We start from the raw sequence: 19,865 nt of genomic DNA, 5'->3' as shown, positions 1-19,865 counted from the left end.
GCGGGCGGAACCACTGTGCCCCATGGGGGGGGGTTGCTCCAACCCCCCCCCAAATTCCCCCCCTCGCCCCGGGGTGCCCGCGGGCGGTGAAGCGGGCGAGCGGTGACGGAGTGTCCGGCCGCCGTGCGGCGGGGGGGGCCGCGGCGGCCCGCTCGCACCGGCGGGCTGCGCCGCGCCGCTCTGCCCCGTGTTCCCCCCGCCGGCGGCGGTGCCGGTGGCTCAGCCCGCAGCGGTTCCCCGCGCCCCGCCACGTGCCCGGCCCGGCTCGGCGCGGCGCAGAGCAGCGCGGCAGGTAGCGGCGGCTCCGCGGCTCTCCCCTCCCCGCCCCCGGGGGGTCCCCGGCCTTCCTCGGGTGGGGGGGAACCTCGCCCCCCCCCCCCCCCCCAGCCGCGGCCCGCTCCCGGGGCTCCTCCTCCCTTGCTATCCGCCCGGCGGGGCCCCCCCGGCGCTCAGCCCGCCCCGGCTCTCCCCAGCATGGCTCCCCGGCGCAAGAAGCGCGGCGCCCCGGAGGCGACCGAGGTCCGGGCAGAGGAGGAAGCGGATGCGCCGCAGAAGCGGGTCCGGGGCGGCCCCGGGGGGAGCGGCCCCCGCGTGGTCATCGAGCACTGGTGAGCGCTGCGCCCAGGCCGCCGGGGCTGCTGGGCGGGGGGGGGGTGCGGGGCGAGGGGAGGGGGGCTGCTGGATGGGGGCTGCTGGGCGAGGGGAGGGGGGCTGGATGGGGGCTGCTGCGCGAGGGGGGTGTGCTGGATGGGGGCTGCTGCGCGAGGGGAGGGGGGCTGCTGGGTGGGGGGGGTGTGCTGGATGGGGGCTGCTGGGCGAGGGGAGGGGGGCTGCTGGGTGGGGGGGCTGCTGGGCGAGGGGGGTGTGCTGGATGGGGGCTGCTGGGCGAGGGGGGTGTGCTGGATGGGGGCTGCTGCGCGAGGGGAGGGGGGCTGCTGGGTGGGGGGGGTGTGCTGGATGGGGGCTGCTGGGTGAGGGGGGTGTGCTGGATGGGGGCTGCTGGGTGGAGGGGGTGTGCTGGATGGGGGCTGCTGGGCGAGGGGAGGGGGGCTGCTGGGTGGAGGGGGTGTGCTGGATGGGGGCTGCTGGGCGAGGGGGGTGTGCTGGATGGGGGCTGCTGGGCGAGGGGAGGGGGGCTGCTGGGTGGAGGGGGTGTGCTGGATGGGGGCTGCTGGGTGAGGGGGGTGTGCTGGATAGGGGCTGCTGGGCGAGGGGAGGGGGGCTGCTGGGTGGAGGGGGTGTGCTGGATGGGGGCTGCTGGGTGAGGGGAGGGGGGCTGCTGGGTGGGGGGGCTGCTGGGCGAGGGGGGTGTGCTGGATGGGGGCTGCTGGGCGAGGGGGGTGTGCTGGATGGGGGCTGCTGGGCGAGGGGAGGGGGGCTGCTGGGTGGGGGGGGTGTGCTGGATGGGGGCTGCTGGGCGAGGGGAGGGGGGCTGCTGGGTGGAGGGGGTGTGCTGGATGGGGGCTGCTGGGCGAGGGGGGTGTGCTGGATGGGGGCTGCTGGGCGAGGGGAGGGGGGCTGCTGGGTGGGGGGGGTGTGCTGGATGGGGGCTGCTGGGCGAGGGGAGGGGGGCTGCTGGGTGGAGGGGGTGTGCTGGATGGGGGCTGCTGGGTGAGGGGGGTGTGCTGGATGGGGGCTGCTGGGCGAGGGGAGGGGGGATGCTGGGTGCGGGGGGTGTGCTGGATGGGGGCTGCTGGGCGAGGGGGGTGTGCTGGATGGGGGCTGCTGGGCGAGGGGGGTGTGCTGGACGGGCGGCTGCTGGGCAGGGGGGTGCTGCCCACCACCCTCCCACCACCGTAACCCCCCCCCCCCCCCCCGCAGCAAGAGCTGACGGGTGTTCGGGCGCAAGGCGGCGGCGGTGAGCGAAGCCCTGCGGGGGGCCGTGGCCCACCTGGCCGTGGAGATCAACCCCGCGCCGCCGCGCCGGAACAGCTTCGAGGTGTCCCTGGTGAAGGAGGACGGCAGCAGTGAGCGGGGACGGGGGCGGGTGGGCGGGTGGGGGGGACACGTCGGGCGGGCCGGGGGCTTCCCCCCCCCCCCCCCCCGGCGCTGACCCCGACCCCCTTGTCGCCCGCAGCCGTGGAGCTGTGGAGCGGCATCGGCAAGGGGCCGCCCCGCACGCTCAAGTTCCCGCAGCCCGCCGCCGTGGTGGAGGCCCTGAAGAGCAGCCTGGCCTAGAGGCCAGCGGCGAGGAACCGGGGGGAGCGTCCATGAGGAGGCGCGATGAAGTGGGGGGGCCCCGGCCGGCCGGCCCCAGTCTCGTCTCTGACGCCGCAGCTCCCCACCCCGTCCCGTCGCTAGCACCCCTGCGCTCTGCTCGCCGATGCTTCCCCCCCCCCATCCCGATGGCGGTTTGTCGCGTTTTGGGTCGTCTCGCAATAAATCTGTGCCACCTCCCCGCGGCGCGGCTGCCTTTCCTGCTGCAGGGGCACGCGGACAGCGCTCGCCGCTCCAACGCTTTTTTCTTTATTTCCAACGAAACGCGAGTCCCGCTGCTGCCCTCGTAACCCCCCCCCCCCCCGCAGCGGGGCGATGCCTCGGGGCGCCCCTAACTCAGGACATCCACGTCCGACTCGGAGGACGGGCTGGGCCGGACGCAGACAGCGCCGGGGGGCAAGCGGGGCTCGGTGGCGCCCACGTCGATCTCCTCCGCCTCGGCCCCCCCGGGGCCGGTCGGCGGCCCCCCGCCGGCCGGGTCGCCCCTTTTAGGCTGGCTCGGTAGCCCCCGGCCCTTCGGGGGGTCCCGCTGCGGCGGGTCCCGCTGCAGGGGGTCCCGGGCCCCCGCTGGCTCGCGGCTTTGCCTGGCGGCGGGGGGCACCCGCGCCGGTTTCCTGGGGCGGTGGGCGCGGGGCAGAGAGCGCCGGCCGGCGGGCGGCTGCCCCACGGCGGGGGCCGGGCCGGGCCGGGCCGGGCCGGGGTTCGGCGTCGCCCCCCGCCGGCGTCTCCGGCTCCAGCCCGGCGGGACGCGGCCCCGGCGGGCACCTCTCCTCCTGCACCACCTCCCAGCAACCGCGGCTCACCGCCTTCCTGAGCTTGACGGGCCCCACGGGACCGGGGCAGCCGGCTCGCTTGGTCACCGGTGGGGTCTGCCCCTGCGGCGGAGCGCCGGCCGGCTTCCCGCAGCCCCCCGGGGAGGCGGGTCGGGGGGTCCGCAAGCAACCGCGGTCGAGCCGCCAGCTGGGGCCGGGTTTCACCAACCGGCCGCCTTTCAGCTGCAGCGACTCGAGCTCGGCCACGCGGAGCTGCCGGGCGGCCGCCAGCACCTCCTGCGCCTCCTCCCGCGACGCCTCCAGCTCGGCCGTGTAGAGGAAATCCACCAGCTTGCGCAGCGCCCCGATCTTCAAGCCGGTCAGCTCCAGCACCACCCTGCGACCCCGGGGCGGCAGCTCCGCAGCCAACCGCTCCATGAAGAAGGGGCTGCACACGGACAGGACGCAGCAGTGAGCCGGCACCGCTTGGCCTGCAAAGCAACGGCGGGCCCGTGGCAGCCCCCCTGCCCACCCCGCTCTGCGCCGGTCCCGCTCCGGCCGAGGAGGGGGGGGGTGATTTGGGGTGGGGGGGAAGGGGGCGGCGGCGGTCCCTCCGGCTCGCTCACCTTCCGCTTGCAGCAGCACGTCGCAGAAGACGTCGGCCCGCTGCTGCTGCCGGTGCAGCTGGAGGAAGGCGGCGCGCAGCAGGCGGGAGCTGCGGTACAGCAGCCGCGGCCCGGCCGCCGGCGAGCCCATGGGCGCCCCTGCCGCGAGGGAGCGGGTGGCGGCGGCGTGTCACCCGTGGGCCTTCCTCGTGGGGGCGGGGGGGGGGTTCTCGCCCTCCTCGCGGCGGCCTCCGCGGTGGCGTTGGTGGACGCGCTGCAGCTGGGGGTGCAGAGAGGAGCGCTGCGTGGGGGGGCGAGGCGCCCACGGCGGCGCCCTGCGAGGGGCAGGCCCGCGTGGGTGGCCCCCCGGCTCCCGGCCTCGCCCGCCCGCCACGCACCCACGCGGGCGGAAGTGCCGAGTGGGAGGAGGGAGGAAGCGGGGCGGGCGGCGCCTGCCCGCGCCCGCGTGCCCACGCGCGTGCGCGCCTCACTCCGCCCCGCCCCGCCCCTCCCCAGAACGTTCCCCGCGAGGGAACCTGCCCAGCAACCGCCCCGCCATTGGCCCGCCCCGCCAGCCAATCCCAGCGCGGCTTCCGCTTCTGGCGGGAACTCCTCGAGGGAGGGCGGTGCCACCGCCGGCGGACGGCGACGACGGCCGTTGCTCGCGACATGGCGCCGCTGCTCGCGACATGGCGCCGCGCCGCCTTCCGCCTTTCCCTCCCTCTCTGCCGCCCCGCGGGGGCCCACGGCTGGCGGAGTCGTGACTGCAGGTGCCAGAGTGGCCGGAGCGGCTCCTTTCTGGTGGGGGGAGGGGGGGTGTTGCTGAGGGAAATACCCGTCCCAGGCCTCTGTGGCTTACGGCGGCCTCCCTGAGGCGAAGGCCTTTTCAAGGGCGCGCCGCGTTGTCTCGCCGTGTTGGATCTTCAGCCCTGTCGCTAAGGGGTTTAAGCACCGCGGACAAGAGAGAAATAACTGGGATGAGGGCCTGCTGTTTGCCAAGAAGCTCTTCCCGGCGTGGCGGCGCTACAACTGGTCGTGCGTCCGCTCGGTCGGCGCCCCGCTCGGAGCTTTGCTTTGGGCTTAGAAAACGCGTTGTGGCCTTGTGCGTGAGACGTGGCGTTTTCACGGTTTCCTGACGCCTGTGAGGAAGACGGAGCCGCACACAAACGCTGGGCAAAAAGGGGAGGATTGATGGTGGGTATTTCGGAAACCAGCCTTCGTGCAAGCGACGCTGCCTGCTTACAGGATTTGAAATGTGTTTTGTCAGTTTATAAAGCATCCATTGTAGAAACATCTGCGTCAGTCACTCCGCACACAGGAACAACAGTTAGAGTAATCCCAGCCCGATTGCCTGGAGTTATTAGCCGCTCTTACAAACAACCAAAGTGGGTGGAAATTTTAAGAGCTAAAGAAGAATGAGAGTCTAAACAACACTGTAGATTTTTAATCTACAAAGTTTTTTGCAACTAGTTAAATGCAGTGTCATCCCCTAATGTTTTCTGTGGCTTTGCAGATGGCTTTTCATGTGTTTCGACATGTGAGGGTGCTTTTCTCAATCTTTGCTGTGTGCAGAGCAGATGCCAACCAAGGAGGAAAGTGACTGGTTGTGGGTCTGGGCCAGAGGCTACTGAGGTTAGTGGCAGCCTTTCCGCTGACCTCGGGTGGCTTTGACTGAGGCTGTAAATACCAAGGGAAGCAGTGAAACACGTAATTTTGTATCAAAGTGCTATCATGTGCTCATAAAAATAGAAGAAAAGTACAGAAGATGTTTCCTCCCCGCCCCCTGCAAGCTCTTGGAATTATAATAATCGCAGTTGTTGCTTGGAAAGCTCGAATTCATTGGGAGCAAAAGGATACGGCTAAAAAAGTTACGGATTTAGGTGCGTGTATGTGGATTCCAGAGCTTGACTCTGCTCACTCTGTTTTTTAAATCTGCCTGTTGATTCTCAGCGTGGTAATCGGTCCGCGGGTCCACTTCGTCCCCCGCCCGTCTTGATCCCCATCCCTGGGAAATCCCTGTGGAGACCTCCGTGGCGCGTCGCCAGCTGCGATCCCAGGACCTGGCTCGCCAGCGGTGTGCTGAAGAGATGCTCAGCGTGGCTGTGGAGTTTGGAAAAGCAGCCTCCGCAGCCCGAAAGAGAACATACGAGTGGTTTTAGGGTATGCTTAGCAGTCCAGCCTTCCCCGCTGCTTCATAGTTTTTTACGTCATGCCCCAACCATGCTGAGATTGCAGAGTAAAGAGAGGGGGAGTTCATTCAGTGGGGAACGGCAGAGGAACCGAGAGAAAACTCCTTCTCCAGCCAGGCTTGACTTATAAGCAGATGCTCTGATCAGGAGCTGGCGATCGGGGGGACGTTAACGCTGGAAATTGCTTTTCAGCTGGGTGAGCCGAGCAGGCCAGAGAAGTCAAGTGAAAGAAAGCGAGCCAACGCAAAGTTAAATTAAAAAATTCCAAAGCGCTGATATCAGAGAGGCTTCCCCCTGCGACCGAGCGACTGATCAGCAGGTGAGGCAAAATCCTGATTGTTTGGCGATGGGTGAATCTTCGCTGCGTGCCCCTTGCTGGCCCGGAGACAGGACTTGCTGTCCTCAGTCTAAGCCGAACCCCAGGCACCTGTACGGCCACAAAGGGAGACGGAGCGTGCGGCTTAGCGGCTGCCCTGTTTTGCCCGTGCGTGGTACGTCCCCGAGGCTTGGGAGGCTCTGAGGCCTCACGGTCTGACAGAGGTTAGGCCGCGGACGCCGCGGGAGGGACAGGCTCCTGGCTTCAGAGGTGGTAGTTATGCTCGCGCTGTGGTAAGCGGCTCCTGCGCGACCTCCCGTTCACGCTGCTGCTGGCCAGGGATCGGGAAAGCAAAGCGTTAAAGGGCAGAGTCCGCTCTTCCTGTGCAAGCCTCCCCTGCCCGCAGAGAACGTCCTTCACGTGGAACCGGGCACAGCCCCTCGGGGTGTGCCGTGGACGAGGGCGTCCCGGCGTCCTGCAGAGACAGACCTCAACGGCCCCGAAAGCTGTCCCGTGTGTCTCGTGATAGCGACTGGGAAGCGAAGCCCGGCAGTCGCAGCGGGCAAAAAGGGAAGGCATGTTTCCCGTGGCAGAAGGAGAGCGTGTGAAGCGGTCAGGGCGCCGGGGGACCGGGCGCAGTACCCTTCGGGCCTGCCAGCAGAACGGGCTGCCTTTGAATCGCGCTCGTTATTCGCCGCCTGCGTGACTCAGAAGGGCGCTCTGGCCTGACGTGCCAACAGAGCCGCTTTCAGGCGGCGACAGAAAATCCTGGGTCCAGCACAGGTGACGGGCCCTTTGGTTTGAGGCGTTTTTGGTATTTCGCAAAGGCCGCAGGGCTAATCCCCGTCATGCAAAAGTCCTCAGAGCCTCGCCGCTGCGAAACTCCGACCCCAACAGCCACGGTGCTACCTCTCCCTCCTCTCCGATGGCCTTGTCTGCCCTTAAAAAGTTACTGATATATGATCCGGCAATACCAGCAAACACTCCCATTGTAGATACAGCCTGCACACAAAAGAGGCCTTTTATTAGTGTAACTTTTACCAGTACCCAAAGCCAAATAATCTATGCTGGAAAAAGCGCCAACACCCTTTTGTCCCATGGCCTCCTCTCCCTTTATCCCCAAGGCCACGCTTTCAGCCAGAATCCCTGGCTAAAAATACTCGACTCTAACTCTCATCGCCATGCCAGCAAAATGTTTTAAGACTGATTCTTTCCTTTGGGTGTCCAAAAGTTAATTATCTGGGGTTGTACCTAAACTGTGGGATGCAGGAGCAGTCCCCCACTCGTGGGAGCAGGCAGGCACCCCACCTATGCCCAAAGCCAGACCCTGATGAGATCCAGGTCTACAGCAATGCCTTCTTTCCTTCTTAAGCTTTGCTGTCTACGCGGCGAAAACGGCAGGAACAAGGCTCGGGAGAGCATGTTGGTGTGCCCCAGCCAGGTCTTTGCTTTGCTGGGCCGGAACTGTGGGGCCTGTGCCCTCTCATGCGCCCATCTGCGGCCTGTGGCTTGGCAGAGCCCTGGGTGGCTCGGGGGAGTCGAGCTGCGTTTATCTCCTCCTGGGACTCGGAGGGGAGGGGAGGGGAAGGGACGGTATCTCCGTCTGGACAAGGCCTAAGCATTAACTGGTTATCCGGGCTCCCTCTGCAGTCGATGGGGAGAGAGGCATCTCCACAGGACAAGGGGCGTCTTTCCCATGTCTCCTATACCCTTCAAATCAGGAGATGCTGGGCTCCTGATTTCCTTAAGAGAAAAAAAATTCTTAGCCTGGGTCTCACAGTTGTGATTATCTTCCAGTGATGGCCCCTTTTGCTTTCCTTGCTAGACTCTACAGTGCAGGAGCTGCCTCTTGTTTCCCGTTTTCGGGCGGTTTCTCTGATTTTGCTGCTTCTGCCCCGGAAAGGAGAGGTGAGGGCTGGGGTCTATTGCGAGGAAAGGGCTAGAGGTGGAGAGAGGAAGAAGAAGAGACTGTAAACAGCGACCGAACGCTGCAGGCCTGGGAGGGAAGGAGATTTCTGCGCGTGCTTCAGTCATTCAGACATCTGAGCGAAAGATGTAACAGGAACTTGATGGTCCAGAAGCGCAGCAGGGTGCAGCTAGGTCAGGTTTCAGAGGTTAACAGGAGGCCTGGCACAGCAGGAGGCAGGCGGGAGGGATGCAGGTACCGCGCTCAGCCTCTGGCTCAGCACCATGCAGGGCACGCGGAGCTTCCAGGGCGATGTTGGGGTGGACTGGGCTGAAATCTGAGTTGCTTTCTTGGCTGGCGTGTTAGAATTAGGGCTGAAAAGCTGAGGCAGCCGCGGCTTCCCTCCGCCTGTTTAATGCGGGCTTCTGACGGGTGGGTGAGTCGGGTGAGTCGTTTCAACCTCCCCGCAGCCGCGCTTCCCCTTTTGCAGGGGGGGAAGACAACAACCTGTTGGGATTACCATAGGAAAGGGGCCGCGGAAGTGCCTCGTTATCCTGATTTAGAACAATGCAGGCCACCTTTCTGAACTGCCTGCGCTGGACCTGGAGACGGCAGCTTCCTCTTCCTCCTGCCCTCCGCTGCTGCGGAGCAGTGGTCTGTCTTGTAAACAAGTCGTCTTGCTCTATTCCGGCGGTAGCTGCGTTTTCTGGGCGTCTCGTCTGGATAAGGCATTGACAGCGCTGTAGGATGAAAGGGGATGCGTAAGATGTTATTACACATAATTACTGTGAAAAGAGGGCAGGTTTTCCCATGCTACTGACACATCTCTTCTGTCCTCCTCAGGAAGCGGTGGGATGGGACTCATCTGCCACAGTACTTCTGTTCAAACAAGAGCATTATCTGCTGCTGGGTGAGCCGAAGCCGGAGGATCAGGATTCAATCTGCCTTCAAAAGTAAGCACGTATTACTGGGTGTTCTGGCTGCTGCCAGGCCGCTCCTGAATCAGGACGTAGGGATGAAAATGTCCTATTAGACCCCGTCCAGTTCAGCCCTGCAGCCCTCAGGACCACAGAGGCACTCACTCGGGCCTCAAAGAGGTCTGACTCTAGCTGCAATTCAGAGCCAACGTAGGTGTGTTCACGATGGTGCGTTTCTACTGTTTAATTTTGGAAGAAACTCTCCAAAGACTCTAAAGGCTGTTAAATTTCTGGGCTGATTGCAACAGCAGCAACGCAGCCGTGTATCAGGCACGCCAGAAGGACGCCCCAGGCTTTGTGCGCTGGTGGCCGCTTACCTGTCGTCCGTGTCAGGGGCAGCCGTCTGCCGCGCGCTCTCCCCTGTCGCGTGTCGGGGCGCGCGGCGTGTGTGCCTCATGCTTTTTCTCCGGGGCAAAGCCTAGCACGGTTTGAGCACCCTGCTCTTGGCCACCCGCTCCCCTGAGGGGCAGAGACGTGTCAGGAGACCAGCTCTCCCTGTCACGCAGCCTGGGCAAATTGGGACAGCGATGGGGTGAAAGAAGGGCACTGGAGGCAACGCTCGAAATCCACCTGTGGATTGAAATAATTTGTGAGCTGACGTGGAACAGCTCCATCTGGTGACTCCCACCATAACGATGCTGTAGGTTTCATGGCTGGCTTTTTAAGCCTGGCTTCCTGAAGGCACAAGGTTTGTGTGATCGTGCCAGGCTCCCGCGTGCGCCCCACCGCGAGCCTGTTGTACCTCCCGTTGTATCTTTGAACTCCCTGGCCAAGTCCAGCCAACTCACAAAAGTGCCTTCTTCCAGCGCGTCGAGTGGCTCGCGTGGAAAAGAGGAGGGCAGCGAGGGATTAGCCGTGATCCAGGAGCAGTTCTCACTCAAGCCACAGGGCTGAGGGGGGCCGTGTCTTCCCGATTTTGGGAGACGAGGATCAGGCAGGGGTGAGGACGAAAGGGGCGCAGGAAGAAGGTCTCAGTTCGCCTGTGCCGTGGGACAGAGAAACCTCCTGCTGTCTGTGAGAGGCAGAGGTCCCGCCATCCCTGAACCCCCCCCGCCCCTGCTCTCTTTCCAGCCAGCACGTTGAAGAATGTTTTATTGATGTAACGTCAGGGAGGGTTTGGGAGTCCCCCGCCCGCCCTGATAATCTCTCTAAATGTGTCCTTCACGTTAACTTAATCCCATTTCTCCTCCTTAGGCCTTTTTGCAGCACCCTCGGCAACCTCCACCCCTGGCTGGGGGATTACCTTCTTCAAACATTTGCAGGCTGCTATCGCATCTCCCCCACCTCCTCCTTGCTTAACCAGGCTATGCATATTTACTCCTAGAATCACCCATCCCCACCCAAGACTTTAATCGACTCTTTTCCTCCTGCCGTTATCTTACTAGTAATTTGGCACTCAGGACCCGACAGGATTCTCCCCAGTCACTGAATCCAGCCAGCCCAGAACCAGAGACAAGGTGGATGAATGTCACCTTCGGGGGATCTGGATCAGGACTTCTCTCAGGTGAGTGACGCTTAACCTGGAAACAGGCAGGCTCTGCATCGCTTCCAGACCTTTGTTAAAAAAGGGGAAAATCTCCGTTACTGGAAGAGCACAAAGGTGCGCGTGCGAGAGTGCTTACAGCAAAGAAGAGGCTGCCGGTCTCCCATTTGAGCTATCAGTACACCCTCGACTCTGAATCAGCTCCCATATAGTGTCAGCGGCGGAGCCTGGGCCCTGGGAAGTGGCGCCACTTCCTTGCCAAGCTGAGTAACTCTCTTTTGTGGAGTACGGCATTTCGGAATTGTATTTCTCCAGCTGCGTTAGCTGTAATTATTAAATCTCCTGTTGCTACTTCCGGCCCCGGCTCTCTGTATCTACCCAGATCCCCTTGTATTATTTCTGTGACCCAGCAGCGATTGCAACACTGTTTGATTTAGTACCTTGGAAGAGGGGGCAAAGCAGGATTAATTTAGCTGGGTTGTTGTTTGCGTTTGATTCTTTCCAAGTCTACTGTGAAAGGCGCGATTGCTTTAGCGGCGCGCGAAGACCCCGCGCCTTCCCCACTAGACCCCTTCCCAATGGCTTATCTCATCTTTGCTTTGATGGGACTCGTAACAGCCATTCCCTGTGTTTGCAGTCCTTCGGCGGCCCACACGGCCTTGGCCACGCAAGGGGCTTTCTGAAATCCGCCCCTGCTCCCCTTACCGGGGACGCGCCTGCTGGTGCTGGGCCTTCAGGTCACCCACGTCTAGATGAGGTGTTTAGCCCCGGCCGCCCAGGCTGCGTTCCTCCACCCGCGGTCTCAGGGGGTCGCACGCAGGCGAGGCAGCCCCCGTTACCGGCGCGGGCTGCGTCAGTCCCTTGCTAGCCACATCTTGCCTTATCGGGATCGCTCTCAAACTCTCAGTTTTGTCAGGACGGAGGCAGCGGCTGGCGGGGGAGGCAAAAGGAGCTGGGATGGAGTAAGAAACAACTGAAAACTTTAATGGGAAGAGCAGCCCCTGGAAGCGTTCCTGAGCCAAGCATGACGCACAGGCTGCCAGAGCGCAAGCCGATGGGGCAGGGCGCCGCCGCACGCAAATCCGGAGGGGCAGCAGGGCCTGGGGGGGCGCACGGGGGTCCGGCGGCAGGATGGGAGACAGGCTCGGCCTGCGATGATCCCCTGGGCTTCGGAGGCGGCCCGCAGGGGTAGCGGTGGTGCTTCACACGCGCGAGCGTTTGCGGGCTTTCCGCGGAGGGGGCAAGGGTATCGCCTCCCACGGCGGGTTCGCCGCCCTTCTCCGTCGCCCCACGTCCAGGGAGTTCCCCCCCGACTACTGTCGCGTTTCTTCCTCCACCCCCAGCCCGGGGAGGGCTGAGCCCCACGGGTGCCGCGTACGCTCCTTCCCCGCCGCAGGGCCCGGGGCCGTCGCGCAGGGCCCGTGGGCGCGTGCCAGGCCGGGAGGGGGATCCGCTGCCGCTCTGCCCGAAGGAGCTGCCGAGGTGGGGAAGGGCTTTGCCCAGAGACCTCCTCGCCCTGCCGCTCCTGCCGGGGGGCAGAGCCCCAGCCCGGGGAGCAGCTTGCTGTGCCCGGGGGCGGACCCCCTGCCCTGGGGGCAGCTCTTCCTCCCAGGGACAGAGCTCCTCCGCCGGGCAGTTCTTCGCCCCTGGCGCACGTCCCGTCCTGGGGGCAGGATCCCCCCTGGGGGCAGATAACCTACCAAGGGCAACTACCCTCCTGGGGGCAGATCCACCCCCCAGGAGCAAAGACAGCCCCTAGGGCAAGATCCCCCCCCCTCCTTGGGGGCAGGGATCCCCCTGCTTGGGAGCAGGATCCCCCCCCCTTGGGGCAGATATCCCCCCCTCCTTGGGGACAGGTTCCCCCCTCCTTGGGAGCAGATATCCCCCCTCCTTGGGAGCAGGATCCTCCCCCTCCTTGGGAGCAGGATCCTCCCCCTCCTTGGGGGCAGGTTCCCCCCTCCTTGGGGGCAGGTTCCCCCCTCCTTGGGGGCTGGATCCCCCCCTCCTTGGGGGCTGGATCCCCCCCTCCTTGGGGGCAGGTTCCCCCCTCCTTGGGGGCAGGATCCCCCCCCCCTTGGGGCAGATATCCCCCCCTCCTTGGGGGCAGATATCCCCCCCTCCTTGGGGGCAGGATCCCCCCCTCCTTGGGGGCTGGATCCCCCCCCTCCTTGGGGGCAGGATCCCCCCCCCTTGGGGGCAGGATCCCCCCCTCCTTGGGGGCAGGTTTCCCCCTCCTTGGGGGCTGGATCCCCCCCTCCTTGGGGGCAGGATCCCCCCTCCTTGGGGGCAGGTTTCCCCCTCCTTGGGGGCTGGATCCCCCCCTCCTTGGGGGCAGGATCCCCCCTCCTTGGGGGCAGGATCCCCCCTCTTGAGGCAGCCCCCGCCCCCCTCCCCGTTGTTACCACCCCGCCGCGGCGGGACCCCCTTACAATGGCGGCGGCCATTGGCGGGCCGGGCGGCGCCGGGGGCGGCGGCCATTGGCTCGCGGCGCGCTGACGTGCGCGGGGGCGGCCCCGCCCCGCGGCCCCGCCCCGCCCCGCCCCGCCGGAGCAACTTCCATTTTAGGTGCGGGAGCGGCGCGGGGCGCACGGCGCGGCCCGGCCCCGCTGCCCCCTCCCTCCCTCCCTGCCGGCCCCGGCCCGCTCCCGGCTCCGCTCCCCCCGGCCCGGCGGGGCACCCGGGCCGCCGCCCGGTCCTGCCGCCGCTCCCGTGTCTCCTCGCCGCCTCCGCCGCGGCGGGACCCCGCGGAGCGCGCCGCCCCTTCCTTCCCCCCCCCCCCCCAACCCTCCTCCGAGGACCGGCCACGGTAAGTCCCGCCGCCGCCGCCGGGGCGAGCGGGGCCGGCAGCGCCGGGGGTGGGGTGGGGGGAAGGAGCAGCCGCCGCGGGGCCGGCTGCCGCCGGGGGCGGCAGGGAGGGGCACAAAGGCCCCGCGGGGCTGAGCGTCGCGCGTGTCGCCGCTGCCCGGCCCGCAGACAAAGGGCGCGCGTGTGCCAGCGCCCCGGGGCTGCCGCCGCCCCGCTCCGTGCGGGCAGCGAGGGGGCCGCGCCGGCCCGTTCGTGGGCGGGGGGCGGCGGGGCTGCGCCGCGCCGTTGGCAGCTGCGTGGGAGGGCTCGGGGCCGGCGGGGCAGGGGGGTGGGGGAGCGCCCTGGCGAGCTGGAAACTCTCTTATCTGCCTTGCTCGCCTGTCTGCCGCTATCTCGGTTGTCTGCGCCTTTGTTCTCGCGGGGAAGGGGACTTCTGTGCCTAGGGAGGGTCAAGTATGTGGGGTGGAGCACAACCCCCCCCCCCCACACACCCTCTTCTCCCGCAGCGGGTCCCCTGAATAGAACAGCTCTGATCTTAAAAACCAGACGTGTCCGCCTGGCTGGCAGGTGACACCGAAACGCTTCCAGGTGGGGAACAGCCCTGCCACGGTCAGTTCCCCGGAGCCCCGGGCTCAGCAGGCTGTTTTTCTTCAGCTCCCGTTGGCCGCCCTGTCACTTAGCAAGAGATCTGCTTCCTCCCTCCCCACCGTCCGCTGCCTTTTGTGCTAGGAGTCGATAACCTTCTCTGATACTGCCTTTCTCTTGCAACGTGAGGGCTCTGGGAGTGTTGCGGAGGAGAGGCTTATCTTGGGGTAAACGCAATCAAGTTTGGGTGGCCCTCGGACAGCGGTGAGAGAGAGAGGCACAGGCACGCTTGCCTCCCTTGCAGAAGGGATGCTGGGCATCTCCGCTATGCCCCTGGGCTTTGAGTGAGGGAGCCCGGACAACAAAGCTTCCTCTGATTGTTAGCGAGAGGGGTGGATCTCCTGGAGGTGCCTCCCTCCCCGGGAAGGGCTCCGTGCCCAAGCTCTTGCACGAAGCCTGTGACAAAGCAGGGACTCCTGAGACGGCGGGGTGAGCAGGGCTTTTTTTTTGGAGGGCCGGGATTATCCTTTCCCCTGGGAAAGAGTCTGTGGCGTGCTCGCGGCAGAGTTGGACACCCTTGTCTTGGGGCTGTGGCACCCAGCCTTGCACAGAGCTCTTCTGCCCGGCCGCTGGGAAGCGAGAGGGCAGAGTCTGGGCACATCTGAGACCATCTAGGCACGTGGCTCGTTGTGGTGGTATGTGAAGTACAGCCGTCTGCTGCTTGGTCTCTTACCTGTTGTCCTGCCTGTGGTGTTACTTGGCTGCCCTGCACTTGATGTGGAGTTGAAAACAGGCTTGTCCTCAGCTTGGCAGGGAGCGAAATACTGAAGCTCAGCACCACCAGGACCCAGGTACCGTGGGAATCGCATACCCGGTGTTTACTGCTCGAGTCTGAGGTTTCTGTTTCAGTGTCTTGCTCTTTTTCTCCGGGGCGCTGCTCTGGATGTGGGGAGATAGGAGAGAGCAGCTGGGGACAGTCGCAGTGTTTGGTGGTGGCTCGCTCCTGTCTCCTGCTGCCCGCAGTGCATGCTTCTGTGCGTCACGGCTCCCCGGGGCCTGCTGTGGCCCCAGCTTTCGGCTGGAGGCAGGGTTCCCTGGTGCAGCAGGAGAGCTGTGGAAAGCTATGTCAGCAAGAGCCCTAACGGGGGATGTTTTCGGCTTCCCCAGTTACCTTGTCTGTACCATCCTGCTCTCGGCACTTGAGGCAGGTTCTCTTACTTGTTTCTGACTGTTTACTCATGCACTTAAGGAGTGTGTTTTTTTTACACTTGATTGAACTTGGCTGGGACTCGGTTGCATGCAAATGACTGTCCTTCGCGATGTGCAGCAGTTGTTGGAATTTTGCAAGGAGCCTTCCGGGAAGGGGTGGGAGGATGAAAGTGGCTTGTTTAGTGGAGCGTGCTGGACGGCTTTGCTGGGCTCCGCTGGGCTGCTGCGGAGGGGCGAGCCTCCTCCCGTCTGACTCTGAGGTCAGGCCCAGATCTTTGTGGTTCGGTAGCCCTCGAGATCCTCCCTTCCCTAAAGACGGACTAAGAGTCCGAGGCAGATGCTTCAGCCCAGCCTGCAATCAAGCGTCCCTTGTTTTCTCTCCCTCCTTCAACTTCTGACACGGAGATAAAACCTCGATCCATTGTGTTTGTATTGGGGTGGTTTAGGACGCCCAGCGAAGCGTAGCATAGCTTGGATCATGCCTGGAAGGCTGAGTCCTCAAAATAGTTTACCGGTGCCTGTAGCCTTAGGGAAGAGTCCTAGTTAAATCTCTTGGTTTCTCTTCCCAGCAACCCATCATAACTGTCTGGCCTTTTACTACTGGCAAGCGCAGAGCCCTTACTCAAGATTGTGGTGATACTGTCTTGAGGGATATGCAGAGCTTTTATCCTGGCCTAAAAAAACCCCTTAATCCCTGCTCTATTGTTGTTTTTCCTTATTTCTGCCTTGTTGACAGTGAGGGGCGGAAGCACCAGGCTGGTTTGGGTCCATAAAAGGCAGCAGGTGTTGCCTGGATGAGGTGACAAAACCAAACCTGTTGGGTGATTCAGGCAGCTTCAGAGCTCTGTGTGCGACACAGGGCTTGGCTGGTGGAGGAAACCGTCCTCTGGCACACAGTGCAAGAATGTGTCTCAACACGAGGCTGTTGGAAAGGGACTGGCTTTGCAGGCTTTAGACCAAAGTCCTGGAGTTTCCCAAGGTGGCCACAACCTCCTCTTCAGCTTTTGTTCTTGTACAGGCCTAAGAGGCTGTTTGGAGGAAACTTGTTCTTTCAGAACTAGTGTACTGGGGACTCCCAGCAGCAGGCTGATAGTTGCAGCTTTGGATCATGAGTCAATCGGTCTCCTGCTTATCTTGTGCCTGTTGCTAATCTGCCTTGCTTTCCCCCCCCCCCCCCAAACCGATGCTTGTGCTGCGCTATGTGGGTTCAGCATAGGTGTGCAGGTCCCTGGGTCTAGCTTGCCTGGTAACTAGTCCGTGGGGACGGACTGATGGAGGCAGCTGACCAGTGGCTTAATGAACTCTCTCGTGTTTTCACATGACCTCAGCATGTTGAGTGGGGTTCAGGGCAGTGGCGGGTGCCACGTGATCCTCCTGCTAGTGCTCAGTACTTCTCTCTGTCCCCGTTCCTCTATAGAGGAAACGGGGTGGAGAGAGGCTTCCCCACTAGTGCTACCGCTTCCTCATTGTGGCCCCATATCGAAACCACACTGAGTAGAGGGGTGAGACAGGGTGGCTGCGGGATGTGGGTGGCGGGGTGGAAATCAGTGACTAAGTAGCACAAGCTGCCAGGCGGTGTGCCAAGATAGATGAACCCTTTGAAAGGTGCCTATCCTCTCCGCCTTGGTGCGCGCACCAGCCCGGAGCAGCGTCGGTCAGGTGCTGGGATGTCCGGGCCGTTCTCCCTGGGTCCTCACTGTGCTGAAGGGTCAGACGCGTGAGTTTGGGCTGACGGAGGTGGGAACAGACAGTCTCGGCTGCTCTGCAGGCAGCCTCTGTGCGGGCTTCTTCTGCCTTCAAGGGAGAGGCTTCCCTCGGAGAGGACGGAGGGTACGAGCGGGCAGTTGCTGCGGAGCAGCTCATATCGGGGACCTTGTTCCTGTTCCCATAACCTTGTGCTGCAGGGCCACGGTGCTTTGACGCTGTTGAGCTCTGGTCTGTTGTCCACTGCAAAAATGCTTGTGCAAGCAGGGGCTCAGGGTCCTAAGTGTTTTTTCCACACCCCCCCGCCCCCGTCTTAACAGTGATCCGGTTCGTCGCTCCAGTGCTCGAGCTGATGGGAGGGCAGGATTTCTTTTGCCAGCTAGGCTGGCCTAAAGTTGTTGTGAAACCACAGCGCTGGCCTGTCTGTGTGGCAGAAAGCAGGGGTGCCTTTGGGGCTGGAGAAATGCTGTCGGCGCAGCTGGTAGGCACACGAGCATCCTGCCTCTGGCCTCTGATGTTTAGCAAAACAGTCCTGAGGGGTCGTCCAGGCCGGGTGTGACCGGCCCAAGCTGTGCCGGGCTGGGAGTTACGTGTGAGCCTTCTGGAGCAGGGGGAACAGGCAGCTCTGAAAGCAGTTCTGGTAGCTGCTCTGTGCCCTGGTGTGGGGACTGGAGCTGACCTCTCTGATGGCTTCTCCTGCTGCCAGGACACGGCTTGCTCACTGTCACATGCCCGCTCAGCCCTGCTGCTGATCGCATAGCGAGGAGCTGCACTGGGAGCCGCAGATTAGCCAGGCCAGGTCTTGGGGAGGGCAGGTGCTGGGGCAGAGGCCTGAGGGGCTGGGTGAGCAGATGGGAGTGAGCATGCTCTGAGAACAACTAACCTACAGTCCGGCTGGAGGGGCAGCGCAGCTCTTGAGCACCAGCTTAAAATGGCTGCGACTCCAGGACTGGTACAAGGGCTTGCTGTTCCGGACCAGGCGCTGGCTGGGTTGGCTTTGGCGGAGGCAGTTTGCTGGGTTCACGCATGCAAGGGCAGGAGCTGTTATCATGTCTCCATCCCAACCCCGACTGCTCCTATTCCTCTGGGCGTTGGCCTCAATTATAACAAACGCTGCTCAAAGTTCACTGGTTTCCTGCTGCCGGCCCATCTTGAGCAAGAGAAAGCTGGAAGCTCCGTGGGTCTTACCTGCGTTCCCCACTTCCTTGAGAGTGGGGAGCGCAGGCAAGGGTTGCCTGTGTGATCCCAGGGGTGGGGTGGAAGGCGGCTGGGACACGGGAGGGGAAGGAGGCAGCAAGGCGAGTTGCTCTCCTGTTTCGTGCAGCTTTTGCAACAGCACGAGCACCTCCTCGGTAGGAGAGCGATTACCTGGGGCGAGCGAGGGGGATGGGCTCCCTCTCGGGAGTGGAGCGGCCTAGTGTAGGAGTTGGATAGCCTCAGAGTAGATGAATATGGAGAACTGATTCCCACCCTGGCCAGGAGGAGGAAGGTGTCTCTCTGTCCTCAGCTGAGTTTTCCTCTCACCCCTGTCTCACGTGGTGCTCTGGCTGATCTTGTCCGAGGATAGCTCCAGGATCTCTCCGCTGCTTCCCCTCCAGCGCTCTCAGTACCTCTCCTGCTGGCCCCGTAGGAAGGGGGAGGCAGTGGCGCTGCTCCAGCCGGGCAGCTTGTGCGTGTGGGTTGCCGCGATCGGCGGGAGGGAGCGTGTCGAACTGCAAAGACGAGTTTTTCCGACCTAGAAGGGTGGGTCACTGGTCGTGTTTGCATGTTCCTGGCAGGCCCCTTGCCCAGTGGGGTAACACATTCTTCTGAGCATGTTGCTGCATGCGCGGCTGTTTGCCCTGCCCGCCTCTGGCTGCGGGCGGGCTGACTCGCTTCGAGGCCCGTGGGGAGGGGGGGAGAGAAGTGTCGTCCGTCCTTTGCGCTAGCCAGGATCTGACAGGGGAGGAGGGGGACAGCCTGGGGGTGTTTCTGGGAGAAATCCTTTCTGATGTGGGAAGGCCTGCCCCAGGACTGCTCTGTAACTCTCATCCCTCCTCTGTGAGAGTCTTCTCTTTGACGCTCTTACCTGCGGGAGGGAGCTCCCAGGATCCTGTAGCTCCCCTCCAAAAGGACACTGGCAAGCAGGGAGCCTGCTCTCTCTCTCCGTCCGTGCGCTACTTCTGTCTTTAGCAACTGGCTTGGGTAGAAAACCATTTCCCTTTTCCGTTTTCCCCCTTGTTTTGCAGTGAGAGGAGCAGCCCTGGGCAAGCCAGGCGAGAGCTGTGGCGGCGTGGCAGGTGGATGGGACCAGGGAGCGAGGCTGGGAAGCAACCTGATGGCATGAGGGCTGTTTGCGGCACTGCCTGCCGAGCAGAGCTGCGCTTGGCTACCCGCGGCTGTCTTCATCCTGCTTCCTTGAGCCTTGGAAACCCCCCGGTGCTGGGTAACCCAGTGTCTCCCTGTTGGCCGGCAGGCAGGCTTGAATGCTTGTGTCCCGCAGAGCTGTGTAAAGCCAGCAGGCGAGATGGGTGAGAGGAGGCTGGGGACAAGCAGCACACCCTTGCTCGCGGCTTTGGTGAGCGGATGTTGTGCAGGGAGCACAGTGCTTTTGCCTTCCCCCCCTTGGAGGGGGAGGGAGGACGGACGTTAAGCTCATCTTCTGGGTCTGCTGGCCACAGCTAGGTCCCCATGGGAGGCTCCCTGGGGTGGGAATCCAGCTTCTTCCACCCTCTGCTTACAGGATGCTCCCTGCCCTGGGCAGGAGCGAGCTACCACTGCAGACGGCAAGTCCTCAGGTGTGTTTCCTGGAGGTAGGATGCTTCCCAGCGAGACGGTGCGGCTGCCTCCTTCCTTTGGAGAGCTGGCTGGACACCTGGTCTCCTGGGTGGGCAGCGCTGACCTCCTCCCTGGCGTGGCCGGCCGAGGCGGGGTGGCTGTTGCTTGGCCCTACCTGGACCGGCTGGCGGCGAGGGGGGTGGCTGGCTGTGCCTGCGCCTGGCCTTCCCGGCCTGGTTCCAGGGCGTCTGCGTGCAGGGTGGGAGCGGTGCTTGGCAGGACGTTGTGTTTAGAAGCTTACGGGAAAGGGAAGTCACGATGTCACTTCCCGTCTCAGCAGGAAACGCAGGTTTCCTTCCC

At 63.6% G+C, this 19,865-nt stretch overlaps 3 protein-coding genes across 19 annotated transcripts in view; 2 read left to right on the top strand and 1 right to left on the bottom strand.

Annotated features, from left to right (window-relative positions):
* Window positions 1-161: 161 nt before the first annotated feature.
* On the top strand, window positions 162-2,442 carry SELENOH (selenoprotein H). Its single transcript, XM_068944483.1, has 4 exons — window positions 162-292; window positions 474-608; window positions 1,822-1,967; window positions 2,078-2,442. The coding sequence occupies exons 2-4, from the start codon at window positions 475-477 to the stop codon at window positions 2,176-2,178; spliced, it is 381 nt and encodes a 126-aa protein (XP_068800584.1). The 5' UTR covers window positions 162-292; window position 474; the 3' UTR covers window positions 2,179-2,442.
* Window positions 2,443-2,548: 106 nt separating this feature from the next.
* BTBD18 (BTB domain containing 18) lies at window positions 2,549-10,740 on the bottom strand. Its single transcript, XM_068944095.1, has 6 exons — window positions 10,435-10,740; window positions 9,280-9,532; window positions 4,410-8,725; window positions 3,596-3,854; window positions 2,914-3,460; window positions 2,549-2,831 (listed from the first exon to the last, which is right to left on the bottom strand). The coding sequence occupies exons 4-6, from the start codon at window positions 3,723-3,725 to the stop codon at window positions 2,549-2,551; spliced, it is 960 nt and encodes a 319-aa protein (XP_068800196.1). The 5' UTR covers window positions 3,726-3,854; window positions 4,410-8,725; window positions 9,280-9,532; window positions 10,435-10,740.
* Window positions 10,741-13,020: 2,280 nt separating this feature from the next.
* Window positions 13,021-19,865, top strand: part of CTNND1 (catenin delta 1) — a 33,526-nt gene continuing 26,681 nt past the window's right edge. For 10 of the 17 annotated variants that reach the window (XM_068944471.1, XM_068944470.1, XM_068944469.1 and 7 more), the window contains exon 1: window positions 13,118-13,251. The gene's annotated coding sequence lies outside the window, so the exon portion shown is untranslated. Of the gene's footprint in view, window positions 13,252-14,308; window positions 14,687-16,648; window positions 16,762-19,865 lie in introns of those variants that run through there. The other 7 variants (XM_068944476.1, XM_068944472.1, XM_068944475.1 and 4 more) reach the window with 7 other exon arrangements.

Source organism: Struthio camelus, chromosome 5 (genome assembly GCF_040807025.1).
Source record: "Struthio camelus isolate bStrCam1 chromosome 5, bStrCam1.hap1, whole genome shotgun sequence".
Lineage (NCBI taxonomy): Eukaryota > Metazoa > Chordata > Aves > Struthioniformes > Struthionidae > Struthio > Struthio camelus.
This window is presented reverse-complemented; position numbering and strand designations above follow the sequence as displayed.